Genomic DNA, 14388 nt, shown 5'->3' with positions numbered 1-14388 from the left:
ATCTGGAAGTATCAGAGACCTCTTTGTATCATTTTAAATGAATGCTGAATTAGTGATTGCACATACAGAGTCAGGACTATGCAGTCACAACACATCAGGGATGTGTGATATTCTTTGGCTACAAGTTATGGACATAGGGCCTGATCCTGCAACCTCTGCTCACATAAGTAGTCCCATTGGGCCAAATTCTGAAGTCCTTATTTATTCAGACAAAACTCTTATTGACGTCAGTGGGAGTAAAGATTTCAAGATTATATACCCAATGGGTTTATTATTATTATTTCTTAATTATTTAAAACAAAAAATGGTCTAGACCCTTAATAAATTATAAGAAGATAGGGACTCAGCCTCAGAATACATTAAGATATCATACAGAAAAGGACGGGGAATGAGGTGCAACAAAAAACAATTTCATTGAGCAGTGAAATTTAATACTACTTGTTAGTTCTATGATCTGTGTTTAGATTTATTACTGTATATATCTATATTATGTTTTCTATCATTTAACTGTTAACACTTTGAGTGAGGACCAAGACTACCGTATTCCTGAGAGTAAAGCTTGCAAGATTAGGCCTGTAATATAAACTAGCATAACTGTCCTTTGCATTTTAGCTCATTTACTTTGTATTATCAAAATAGGAAATCCTAGTGCATATATTTAATTTTCATTCTTTGCTTTTCAAGTTTAGATTTTAATATTCTGGGCTATATCATTCCTTCTGCTCCAGAAACTCCATCTCCAGTTTTCATAGCCCCCTCAGTCGTGGGCTATAATGGTCTCCACTAGACCACCAGTGACAGCATGTCTCAAATGTTTTGTGCTACTCAGTGCAGGAGCCTGGAGAACGGAGACTGAATTTCAGCTTGGATGCACTGAGAGCTGTGGTGTTGTATCCAGATATCTCCACAGATTTAAGGGCATCTGCATGGTTGCAGGGCCATACATGCTACAGAAGTTCTGATGACATTGAAACAGAGTTGAAAACACACGGAATTTTCCAAATACTTTCCCGGTTGCCACAGCTTTTCTATGGGAGAGGACAATTTAGTCTGATGTTCTTGTCTATTTTAAATAATGAAAGCTGGGTAATCACAAAAGGAACTGAAGCAGATGAGAGATTTTTACACACACCTCGGTATTTGGTGCTGTCATTTTTCAACTTTTCATAAATTCTCCCTGTCCCAGCAAAATGCATTGAAGTGTTTGTCGTTTGTCATCACTCACAAATAAATTGATCTACCAGCTCAGTTAAAATATATTCTCTTTTAAAAGCAAAATTGTAATTTTTGAGTGCAGCAGATTGTTTTCATCTAAGAAACATCCAATTACTACAAATTAAACCTGACTCTCTAATTAGCTTTTGATGGGTGGATAATTTAAAAAACAATAAATCTATCAATACATGTTAAACTAATGAGTACATATTTTAATTGGTTAAAATTAGTTTTTAGTTTACTGTAGTATAATTTTATTTTGTTAGGAGAGGCTGAAATAAATTATACTTCAGGTTAAAGTTTTTAAGAAGACATTAAATCACATGTTCAGATTCCAAGAACTAGCTCCTTATTACCAGCAATGACATACAGGATGTGTTGCAAGCTCATTTAATTGCCGTCCAGCCTGGCTTAAACTAAATAATGTTATGTGGATTGATAGAAAACGCTGTATGAAAGAAAGCTCTGAAGACCTCAAGGAAGTTACACTGTATTAAACACATGCTTCTAAAGAAATCCTTTAAATAACTATAGGATAGGACAGTTACCGTGCTCCACCTAGTGATTGAAAGTAAACTATAAACATGGGCTCAGGTTCTAAGCAGACTTGCACTGCGTACCTCCAGAGAAATAGGTGGCTAGCATGGGGTTGTAAATTAGTGCAGAATTCAACCTGAATTGACCACTAAATTGTTACATTTGCAAATACCAATTAACTGGGTCATATATTCCATCAGTTGCTGGAACAACAAAATTGCAGGGACATCCACTGAATGTAAGTGCAAGCGCTATGCAGAGATGTTGTCCATTCCAAAATGCAAATATAAATGATACATGCTCTGTGACCACTGGAATGGTCCTAGAGAGCTAGTGGCAGTGGGTCAACTAGTGGGAACTAAACTGGTGATGCTAAGACTGCATAAGTGGTAGGCAGCTTGACGATTTTCACTTTTTAGGCCTTCACATCCTATCCTCTTCAATTTACCACCTCTCATCCACTATTGAGATGCTGACTCCTGGCTCTGGTCAGCCCACAATGCCAGTCTCCATTGCCCACTTGTTAAATTTTCAAACAACCACCTTTGTGCTTTTTATTTTCCCTTGCTGTCTTTCACACTTGGTAGGCACTCTGCATAAACATCTGCAAAGCTACCTCATTATCCTGCTTCCAAAACCTCCTTTTCTGTGATGCCTACAAAAAAACTTGACCATGAATCATAGAATATCAGGGTTGGAAGGGACCTCAGGAGGTCAGGCTGGTGGTGTGCTGAGACCACTGCTTATTACACTGACCAATGTGGATTATTTCCTTGTACTCCCCATTTGCCTGTATCTATCTGTTGTCTTTCTTATACTTGGATTGTAAATTCTTTAGGGCGGGGACCATTTTTTGTGTTTATACAGCACCTAGCGCAATGGGATCCTGGTCAATGACTGCTACAGTAATATAAATAATAACAAAGAGGCTGAAAGCCATAGGGTCTCTCTCCATTGTGAATTTAAGCAGATCTTGGCCCAGTACATTTTTGGGAGCCACATGCCATGCCCACAACATAGTCCAGCTATCCCTGCCTATCTGAGGGGAAGACAGCCAAAATTATAGACATTTTTAGGTAACCTTTTTCCTCCCACAGCTTTTTACACAGGCAAATGTTTGGGCCTCTTTTACCATTTTGTACTAGTTCCTTTTTTTTCTTATAAAACTGAATGTTTATGTTTAAGCCATTCATTTATGTGGCACTATGGAATAAATACATTAAAATGGTTATCAGTCAATAATATGTTTATTATCATCTGAGTATAACAAGTCCATGAAATCTAATTTCTCATATGCATCTGTGTTTAATATTTGTATTCTATAATCTTTTTTGTTTTTCAGAGTATAATCGGTGTAGTTATTGGGAAAACAGATGTCAAAGGTTTTCCAGACCGAAAAAGTAGAGTTCTTTTTTTAATTTCAGTTTCTCATGTGATGTAACTTTGCTGGTATGACTACAACAAAAAATATTTAGTTTTCTTTGTGTTAAAAAAATAGAAAAGATCAAACTTATTTTTTCAAAGACAGAAGGAACAGTATTAATTTGGCAAAACTCTCATCAGTTTTGTTTTTCAAAACCACAAAGCAGAGGTGCTTGAGACCCATAGTTCCTAACCCCAGCTCAGGGCATGGGGGAGATGATGCCAATTTTGGCCCCTCTCTAACTGAGAACATTTCAGAAATGTTGCTGTTTTTTATGTTAATTCTTTGTCTTAATAGAAGTGTTAAGGATGTATTTTGAAGAGTGAAGCAAATAGGGCTGTTTGGATCTCAATGGCACAGATTCATACACTGCATACATTTAAAATTGTATGAGAACAGTATTTTGTATGTAATTTATTGGAATTGAAAGGTACCAAACTGACAGCACTGACGAGTGAGGTTGTCTGTTTATCCAGAGAACAGGTATGGCTAGGGTGACCAGATAGAAAATGTGAAAAATTGGGACAGGGGTTGGGGGGTAATAGGCGCCCATATAAGAAAAAAGCCCCAACTATCGGAACTGTCCCTATAAAATCGGGACATCTGGTCACCCTAGGTATGGCACAGATATTGTTAGGAAATGCCTTCAGGGAGAGAGGCTACTTCAGTCTCCATGACAGTCACTGCTCAGTCCTGCTGCTGGCACTCCCAAGAAGAAGAATCCTTTCTAGGAACATGTCTGCATAACTTTTAAATTCAGTGGTTCACAATACATACCAGGATATGTCTCCATGTAATTGTAATCAGAATTATTCGTGCTGTGTGTGGATCACCAGACAGTTTTTATTGAAAACTTACAAATAACAAATGTTACAGTGCAGCATGATCCAAAGACAGCTTCATGGATGAGATTCTGTAGCAGCAAAGAAATAGCAGCCCAGCAGGAGGAGGGAGCAAAGGTGGCTTTTTGTCATCTTTGCTCCCTCCTGATCCTGGACTGTTCCAAATGCGGGAGAGGCCCCTGGTATAACTAAGTTATGGTGGCTTCCCAAGACTACCGTATGGGCTGCATTGCTGCCTGGAATCTCTGCAGAGCTTTGGCTCTGTCCCACAATGAGTTCCTTCTGTCCCCAGGCATGTCATCTTTGCAAGGGTTTGCGAACAGGTCCTCCAGAGGCAGCCTTAAGGCTGTTCACCTGATTGCCTGCCCTGGGGGCATCAATGCTCCAGCCCAGGAGTCGGCAACCTTTCAGAAGTGGTGTGCCGAGCAGGGCCGGCTCCAGGCACCAGCTTGGCAAGCAGGTGCTTGGGGCGGCTGCTCCAAAGAGGGGCGGCACTTCCACCAATTCAGCGGCAATTCAGCGGACGGTCCCTCACTCCCACTCGGAGCGAAGGACCTCCCGCCGAATTGCCGCCACAGATCGCGATCGCAGCTTTTTTTTTTTTTTTTTTTGGCTGCTTGGGGTGGCCAAAACCCTGGAGCTGGCCCTGGTGCCGAGTCTTCATTTATTCACTCTAATGTAAGGTTTCGCGTGCCAGTCATACATTTGAACATTTTTAGAAGGTCTCTTTCTATAAGTTTATAATATAGAACTAAACTATTGTTGTATGTAAAGTAAATAAGGTTTTTAAAATGTTTAAGAAGCTTCATTTAAAATTAAATTAAAATGCAAAGCCCTCCGGACCGGGCAGTGTGAGTGCCACTGAAAATCAGCTCGTGTGCCGCCTTCGGCACGTGTGCCATATGTTGCCTACCCCTGCTCCAGCCCATTTGAGCAGTGTAAAGAGGTTGGAGCAGAGGTGAAGATCTCAACCCATGAGGTTTGGGTTTTTTTGCCTCATACCTACACTTCTTCATGCCACTTTTACTGCTGGGGAGGTTGCTGTAAGCCAAATTCTCTTATCTGTTGACCGCTGTGGAGTTATACCAGCAGAGAAGTTAGCTCAATATGTTCTCTGTTTAGTGTTGCTTTATCATTTTGCACTGCTATATATTTTTATAGTTGGCTGATCTTAATTCTTTCTCTGATGTACACATAACATTTTTGGTGCATATCTACTGAATTACACTCCTAAATGTACATGATGTTACATAATATAATAGTCCATTAAAAGTTGGATGACAAGTGCTTTGCCAAGTGTGGGGAGACTTGCACAGCATCTGTTTGAACCATAGTATTTATTGTTGCCAGACAGCTCCCATTCGTGAACACCAAATTTCATAATTAAAAGACCTGCTGACCTCTAGTGGTATTTACCAAAGTTCTGTACACTAACTTATTTAACACTTTTATTTAAAGTTATGGTAAAATCTGGTCAAGTATAATAATACTAATATCAGATTAAATTGACATGCTTTGATGCACATCTGATATTAAAAGCATTGTTTCTCTTTTTAGACATTGGATCTGAGAGATACACCTTCAGTTTTACCATTCGAGATTCACCAGCTTACTTTATAAATGTAAATTCTTGGGGCAGAGAGGAGTATGTTAGATCGCTTTCAGAAAGTTTTAGAGTAGGTGACTGTGGTGAGTTGGCGTTTACTCTTAACGTATTTCTGTTTGAATATTTTTTCCTGTAAATCAGCGTTATGCGTTTGCGGTTTTACTACATTTTCATCTGATGATTATGAGAACAATTTAATTGGAAACAAATTGTTCAGTTACATAAATATAGAGGAAGAGGGAGTAAACCTTTTAGAATTTAAAGTCAAAGCTACAACAGTTGTCAACAGCACCCTTCCCCCAGATATAAACACTGAATATTGCCATTCAGAACCCATCCATAGTTAATGGATCCACATTTTAACATTGTGTTCAATTATTATTAATCATTAAAAGTGAATTGGGTGTTAAGATAATTTAGCATTTTTACTCACATTTTTATTTCAGTTGTAATTTTTTAAAATGATTAGATACAATCCCTTCCCCCCACCAAAAAATCCCCAACTCAATCCGCTAAAAAAATCCCCAAAGCTCCTGATTTATTTGTCCTGTGCCAACGTCTCTTAAAATCAGTAGAAAGAGTCCCATTGTCTTCAGTGGTTTTTGGATCAGGCCTATAGGGTGAAAAAAAGCCTTTACAAGGACTGTGCACCACTTTAGTTCCACAGAAGCTCTATTTTGAGGGCTTAAGTGAGACATGGTATATTGTCCTTGTGTGACCCCTCTGCACAGGTGAGAATTTCACTCTTAAAGCACTTTTAAAATATTTGTAATAACTGTAAATGTTTGCAATCTAACCTAAAACAAATAAACAATTGCCTAGATACATTTCTCTGTACATATCTGTACTCTTCCTTTTAAAATAATTTAATATTATTTTTCTATGTTATATTTCATTTCAGTGACAATTGAAAATCCTTTAGTGCAAACAAAGGAACTAGAAAAGGAAGAAAAATTCAATCCCACAACTCCTAGGTAAATTTAAAGTAGACTTCCAGCTTCTTTTGTGGAATGATCACGATTAATATTGTCTATAATTGTCAGACTAGACAGTTATTATAAGGCAATTTCCCTTGGAAAATTGCAAGATTGTTATGCATCCATGCTTTCCTCCATCCACTACCACCACCGATTTAACGGCTGGGATACTTGATTGGCTCTGTAAGGTGCTGGACAACTTTTGGCTAAAGGGTGTGTGTGTACTGGGGTACTGAGTGTTCTGCTGCCCATTGGCCAGCTAGAGAGAGTGGCTATTGCTTCCCCCAGTCATTTATTTAAACCATGGCCTAGGGTTTTCAAGCCTCTTGTCTATTTTTAGCTGAACCCACCCCCTCTCCCTGTTATGTTATATGGGAATTATGTTTTTAGGTTGCTCTGGGTCTAACTGATCACCTGTTTAAGTGATCAGGAAGGAATTTTTTCCCTCAGGGACACATTGGCTGTGGCCTAGTGGTTCCCCCCCCCCCCCCTTCCTCCTATCGTCCAGGAGACACAATTATGTTAAATAGGTGTAGAATTTAGGAATTTCATGTGAGGAACTTTATGAATGTTAGTCATCACAACTTATGGCCAGTGTCCCATGTGGATAAAAGGCCAAAGGACCAGCAACCAGAATGTCAGAGATGTAGGATTTTGCTGGTGGATCCTAGGTCTGTGAAAAAAAGGGAGACCTGATGTCCCTGCAGAATGGGGTCCCTCTTTGGGACCCTCTATCCTCTTTGCAGGGGGAAAGGTGAGAAGATTCAGAAGAGCAAGTTAAATCCTTGGGGTAGGCAGTGAAAAGTATACCCTGAGAGTTGTGAGCTATATGGTAGTTGCCCTATAAAACCCACACTGGACCCACTTCAGATGCCTGGTATGGGGAAACGGGGCAGACAGTGACGTTACATTTTAATAAAGTTGTGGCCTGCTGTTTAAAATGTATCCATGTGTCTGTCGTCATTCACTTGTGGGTCCTGAACAATATATAGTTCTATATTCTGCCAAACAGTCTTACAAGGAAAACGTATTTAGTCATGATGTGGACCTTTGGCTTTTGTAGTAATATAGTAAAGATCCTCAGTAGCTAAGCATGACTTACATTATGTCTGCAGTAGCTTATGTTGAAGTTAATTGAATTTATTCCAAGGATGACTGTGCCCCATTGTGTTTAATTAAACACTTAATAATTTTATGGAAAGATGTTTAATCCTGTCAAAAGCCATTTGCATGTCTTTAGCTGGAAGGCAGTTTAGTACACTATAGCATTATTTTTTAAAAATAGTTTACATGGTATCACCATTATTTTGGTTTCAGTTAACTTTGTGAAAGGTATGTGAAAATTTGAGATGGCACAATGAGATTAACTAGCCCTGTAAGTCCTAACTCAGAGCGGAGTTTGTCACAGATGTTGAACAACTGAGTCAAACCTTATCTACCCAAATTCCAGCATGGGATATCGATTGAGGGTTATTTGTTTGAGAAGGAAAAGCAAGGGCCTCTTCCTTTTCTCATATATTCTTCAGGCATTTGAATCTGTGGAGAGGGAACTCCTTTATCCTGAGTAATGTTGTGTGTGTGTGTGTGTGTGTGTGTGTGTGTGTGTGTGTGTGTGTTCATTATTAGTAGTAGTATTACTGATATTTGTCCCAAAAAGTTTACAATCTAAGTACTATAGACTATAGACATTGTTACTGAGTTGCTACCCTAATAGTATGTAATTTAACACACTGTAAAGCACTTCTTAAATGTTTCATTACATGGAGTATATATCACAAAATAAAAACTACTTGTGAAGTGCTGAAAGGGTGATGGATTTATGTTTTACATTGTTAATAATGCATGTTGACTTCTTGGTAGTAAATATCTATGAAGTGTAACATAATCATGTCGTTTTTCCTTAGGATGAAAAACTGACATGTTGTTATCAAGATATAACAACTTGCATTTCCTAACTTTTTATCATCCTCAGTAATAATCCTATAGAAAAACATCAACTGACATTGTTCGCTATGAATTGATGTAACTTTTCACTGGATAGTGTACTAGTGATGTGTAAAATACGTTTTTTATGTATTCAATTTAGCTGCTACAAATTATTGCTCAGTGAGACTCATTCAGCGGTCAAAATTTGTTGCCACTATGAAGTGGACACCAAGCTGCTTTCCCTGTTGCATCTACCTGTAAAGGATCCTCAGGATTACTATTCTCTGGGTGACATTGTTGCAAATGGGCAAAGCCTTGATGGAAGAATCATTAATGTGCTTGCAGCAGTGAAGTCGGTAAGTTAGAAGTGCTACAACAAAATGAAGAGGTTTTTTTTTTTCTGTTGCAGCCCTGATTGATTTCAGTGTAGATCTAGATTTACAGGGTCATGGCTGCCTGATGCAATGATTTTCTTTTGTCTTGGTCTGTAGTCATATGGATTGGGTTAATACAAAGTAAGGGTAACAAGTGATATTAATTATTTTGTAATATTCATAAGAAAATGCAACATAAGGATTGATGTGCATATAATATATTGCTTTATCTGATACAAAAATGCAAGGGGATAACGTATTTCAATGTTCATATCATACATACAAGTCCACTTTTATAAAGTAAAAATTAGATTATAAAATTAGTTAATAAATGTAATATTTAAGTTTTGGGATGCTAGGACTTCTTTGGGATGTGTAAAGCTCTAATTGCAGGCACACACCAACACATACTGTAGCTTAAAAGATCTGCTTTGCAAATATAATATCAAGAGGTTTGAGAACACAAGGTACACCTGCATATTTGAGATCACAAAAGAGCCCCAGATATGTTCAGGAATTTATTGCAACTACTGTACTGATGGTCTGTCTATGAACATCAATCCCGCTATTCTGAAATACATTCAAGTGTACACGCTAGGCCAAATCCTGGTACTTTCAGTAAATAGGTTTTGTATAAGTGATTTCAGTGGAGATTTATGAGAATGGAAACCTTCCAAATCACACACTGTTTTGGGATCATCTCAGCACATGCATAGACGATATACATATCTGGAAATCAACATTTTTTCAAAGTAAACCAGAGTGTCTGTGGATACCTTCACATATATAACTCATTCAGTTTTTATGAAATACACAAGTTTGGCCCTTTCTCTGTGGGGTTAAAGACAACACCGTCAAACTCTGCTTCTTCACAGAACACACAGTCAACCTGTGAAACTTGTCACTGGGGATGTTGCGAAGGCAAAACTATAACTGGGTTCAAAAAAGAATTAGATAAGTTCATGGAGGACAGGCCATCAGTGGCTCTTAGCTAAGATGGTCAGGGATGCAAACTCCTTCTGTATTCTTGCTTGTTGTCATTTTTTATATATTTTAATCATTTTGACTCTTCCTTTCTGGCTTGATTCTTTTTAATTCTTCTATATATTTTAGGTGAATAGTAATATTTTTCTTACTTTTCAAGGTTGGGGAGCCAAAGTACTTTACCACTTCAGACAAAAGGAAAGGTCAGAGGTGTGAAGTAAAGCTGTGTGATGAAACAGAGTCATCCTTTGCAATGATTTGGTAAATTATGTACTAAATCATTATTCAAATACACCGATTCAAGCAAGGGTAGATAAAGAGAGAATAAATTGAATGTAGTAAATATTGCCATAATCTTGTAGTTAGTTAATTGAAATACAGTATTAATTGGGTGGCCACTGTGATGAGGCAGCAATATTTATTAAATGGCAGAAGTATCCATTAAAGAATATTACATATAAAGGATGTCTGATAGTGACCTTGGACATGTTCTCTATTTCTATGAGTTATTGACAAACCTACAGCTCAAGAGTGTCAGAGCGAAGCTGAGCTACAAATAAATGATGAAAGGTCATCAGTGGTATGGAATAATAAAGAAACTGTTGCCAATCAGACAAATAGACATTTTATTTATGCAAAGAGGTGTATTGTTTGCTCCCAAACATAGGTCTACCTTTGCATGAATGTACTTATACATGCCTATCAGCACATTCACAGGTAAACAGTTTTATAATTAAATCTCCTAGCAAATATAAAGTAAACATACTATTAGATATGCATTTATGTAGCACTTGCCATTTCAAAATAGCTGTAGGTGCAGTGCATTTCCTCCACAAACCAAACAGTTAAAAAGGAAATATAAAAGATGATAAAAGACTAAAGCAGAATTAATAACGGGAAGTGGAGTTAGGGTAAAATGGGTTTAAAATGAAAACAAACACTTAGAAATAATGAAGGACAGTTTTGTAGTTACTTGATGGGCTATATTTTCAAAATATGCCTGTAGTTGTGTTTGCATAACCATTTGGGTGTACAGGTGAGATAATCTGTACACCCAAAAGCATTTGTGCTTGTGCACATAGCATACAAATACAGGTTATATAAACCCAGTAGTTTGCATATACAAATAATGGTATGCACACAGACATGTTCATGCACAATTAAAGGCTGGACTGGGCTCATTCTGACCATTTTCACCTATAATTAGATCTTTGTTTAATATTTTGGGGAAGAATGAGGGGAATAAATGCTCCTTAATGGCATAAATGCTAATCCCTACTATTTTTCATATTTTGTCACCCATGTTCCCAATGCTTTCACTATTAAATAAACAGGTTTTTTTTTTAATTTAGTTGGGATAATGAATCTATCCAGCTTGTGCAGAGTTGGATGCCACGAGAAACAGGTATCCCTTTTCTATGTTTTTGTGAAAGATTTCTGCTGTTTTTTATCTTTAGTGTGATACTTATTTAAAATAACAACGAATTATGTTTTTGTGTCCAGTAATATTTGCATCAGAGCTGAGAATAAATTTTGACAAATTTAGGAACTGCATGACTGCGACTGTTATATCAAAAACCATTTTTACAACTAATCCAGGTAAGAGATTGTTAAAGCCCACATATTGTAGGCTTAATAGATAAATAATTCAAGTGAAAGTGTTAACTTTTTGGTTCAAATTTAGCTTGCATTAGAATTTAAAAGACATTTTGAAGCTTTTGCTAAAGAAAAATGTCACCACATACAATAGCTAATTTCTGTCTATCTCACCTATTAATGGTTTTTCTATAACACCTAGCATTGTAATATTTAGCAAACTGTCCAATCAGAAGTTAAAACTTAGCTGAGTCTCCTATTAAGCATTGTAACATGAATATTTTTTTCTTTCTCTATTAGGTACAAAATGCAAACCCAGTAAAAAGAACTTGTAGGTTAATAGGTAGAATTCTTGGGTCAAATTCAGCCCTCAGATTCTCACATGAATCTTCTGATTTCAGTAAGCAATGAATGTGAGCATTTGAGTGCAGAATTTGGCCCAGCGTATTCATAATTTGTCTGTTTGCAGAGACATATGAAAATTTAATTTTAACTAAGAAAAGAATGGCCTGATCTAACACTAACTGCCTACACAGTGAGTCATCTTCACCAGTTGGAAGCATTCGCTAAGTCTTTGTCTCTCCTGTAAATAGCATTGCACTTGTTTTGTAAAATTAACAGTTGCATCGTTTCTGAGGGCCAGATGTTCTCATTCCATTGTGTGGGTGGGGTGGAAGGAGTGAACGTGTGAAGATCTGAGCTGAGTCGGTGTCTGTGCAGGAGAAAGTCAGATCAGCAGCAGGGCTCCCAGTCGCTTCACTCGAGTCCATGGAAGACCCTTGTGTGAACATCATATGTTGGGGACTCTAGATTTTGGGGAGTGGAGAGAGGACAAACTCAGACAAGAGCTGCTAAACACAGTTTACTTCCTATTGAATGTGCCCCACAGTCTCTGGACATTTGGTGCATATATAGATGCTTAGCTCCCTCACTGTGACAAGAACTCCATAAAGAGGTGTAGCCATGGCAGGAGAGAGAATGGCAGTACAACCTTGGAGCTGGTCCTGATGCCAGGGAAAAGTGCGGTGCGTGGATGGTGCACAGGGGAATCTCTGCTTTGCAGATCTGTGTGGAAGGGTTGGGCCTGTTTTACTTTGACTCCCTGGCCTAAGTGGCCCTCCCACTCCTCCTAGGCCTTTGTCTTGTGTTACTGAGATGGTATGGCATTGCTACTGTAGCATTTTGCTCATATTTTTAGAGTATTTTTCCCCTCTTGCAGGAAGGGGCAGTCAGGTGCCGAGTGAACAATAATTTCTGGTTTCCCTGCTGCACTTCCATCTACATTTCCTTTTGCATCCCATATATGTATTAATGGTTGGAGAATGAAAGAGAGAAGCATCTCTCTGCTCACTGCAGACTGATGTGGCCTTGCTGCTACCAGAATAAAAATAGCAATAATTTCAGAATTTAGACATTTTACTTGTCATTTTTTGCAGGGGACATTTATTCATAGTTAATTTTTATTTTATATTTTCAAGACACACCAGAAGCAAATATTCTTTTCAACTTCATAAAAGAGAGTGCAGCAACGGGAGCTTTGGATGATATAACTGAGGATCAGTTAAGAGAATCCATAAATTGTAAGCATTCCTCCAGATATTCCTTTGATTTAATGTGACTCGGTTGTGTAGTACTGTCATTTGCTTTTCGGGCCTGTTCCTGCAGCTGTTTTTATAGAGGTAAAACTCACTGACTTCAATGGAAAATTTCACCTGTTTAAGAATTTCAGGACCTGACCATTATCGAGCTGTTTTACAAATTGCCTGGCAATGTTGTGTACCTCAAATGTGGATGACTATGCTTGCTTGCAAACAGCTTGACGTACTATTCTTGGAAATGCACTGGCCTTGGGGAAAGAGACCTAAACTGAATACATTTGAATAAATAAGAAAAAGACAGGGCAAACTATTGTATATAAAATACCTATATATGAATATATTTAGAAAAGGAAGGACACAATAAATAGGACAAATATTTTATTTGAAAATGTTTTGGAGTAAAACTTATCTTCTCTGGGTTGGAGCTCTTACTTCTTCGGTATTTTCTTTATTGAATGTCTCACTTTTTTATATTAATTATGAGCTTGATCCAAAACCCATTAAGGTCAATGGGAGTCTTTTTGTTGATTTCAAATGGGCTTTAGATCAGACCCAATATTCCTTTTTGAACTTTGTCCTTTTTTTTTTATTTATTTAGTGGTGTTTTCTTGGACATATTTAACATTTTCCTTTCAACTTCAGTGCAGACTATCGTTGACATTTATACAGTGGAGCAGTTAAAGGTAAAAGCTTTGCAGAATGAGGGAAAACCTGAACCAGTCTATGGCATTATTTATGCTTATATTTCTACACTGAACATTGATACTGATACGTCTAAAATTATACGAAACAGGTGGTAAGCAGCTGTTTATATTTTAAATGTATATAAAAAATATGTACCCTCCTCTCCTTTACCCCAACACAACTGAGATCAAACAATGTTTAGCCTAGTTCCAGGAAAGTAAAATGAAACTTCTCTGCATGGGGGGGCGGGGGGGGGAGATCTGGTCTTGTTAGAATGGAGGCAGGGCCGGCTCTAGGCACTAGCGCTCCAAGCATGTGCTTGGAGCGGCACTTTCCAAGGGGCAGCACTCTGCACTCCGGCTCCTTTTTTTTTTTTTTTGCTTGGGATGCAAAAAGCCAGGAGCCGGCCCTGAGCGGAGGTGAGCTGCGGCAGTGGGGGGTGCAGGGAGGGCCGCAGGAAGTAAACCTGAGGGGGGCAGAGGAATCGCTCCCCCCTCCCCACCAGCTCATCTCCACCTCCTCCCCCGAGCGTGCTGCCACTCCGCTTCTCCACCCTCCCTCCCAGGCTTGCCTGGGAGGGAGGTGTAGGAGGGGAAATGCAGTGTGCCTGGGGGAGGAGGTGGGGC

At 38.3% G+C, this 14388-nt stretch overlaps 1 protein-coding gene across 1 annotated transcript in view; it reads left to right on the top strand.

Moving 5' to 3' along the window:
* The window catches only part of MEIOB (meiosis specific with OB-fold), a 73226-nt gene that overhangs the window by 53685 nt on the left and 5153 nt on the right, over nt 1-14388 (top strand). Inside the window, exons 2-8 of the mRNA XM_054041091.1 lie at nt 6525-6597; nt 8687-8882; nt 10045-10145; nt 11237-11289; nt 11388-11483; nt 12959-13060; nt 13721-13874. Of these exons, the coding sequence (XP_053897066.1) occupies nt 6525-6597; nt 8687-8882; nt 10045-10145; nt 11237-11289; nt 11388-11483; nt 12959-13060; nt 13721-13874 (775 nt within the window). The remainder of the gene's footprint in view (nt 1-6524; nt 6598-8686; nt 8883-10044; nt 10146-11236; nt 11290-11387; nt 11484-12958; nt 13061-13720; nt 13875-14388) is intronic.

Source organism: Malaclemys terrapin, chromosome 10 (assembly GCF_027887155.1).
Source record: "Malaclemys terrapin pileata isolate rMalTer1 chromosome 10, rMalTer1.hap1, whole genome shotgun sequence".
In the NCBI taxonomy this organism is placed as follows: domain Eukaryota; kingdom Metazoa; phylum Chordata; order Testudines; family Emydidae; genus Malaclemys; species Malaclemys terrapin.
The sequence above is the reverse complement of the archived record's forward strand: the minus strand, read 5'-3'. Positions and strand labels throughout refer to the sequence as shown.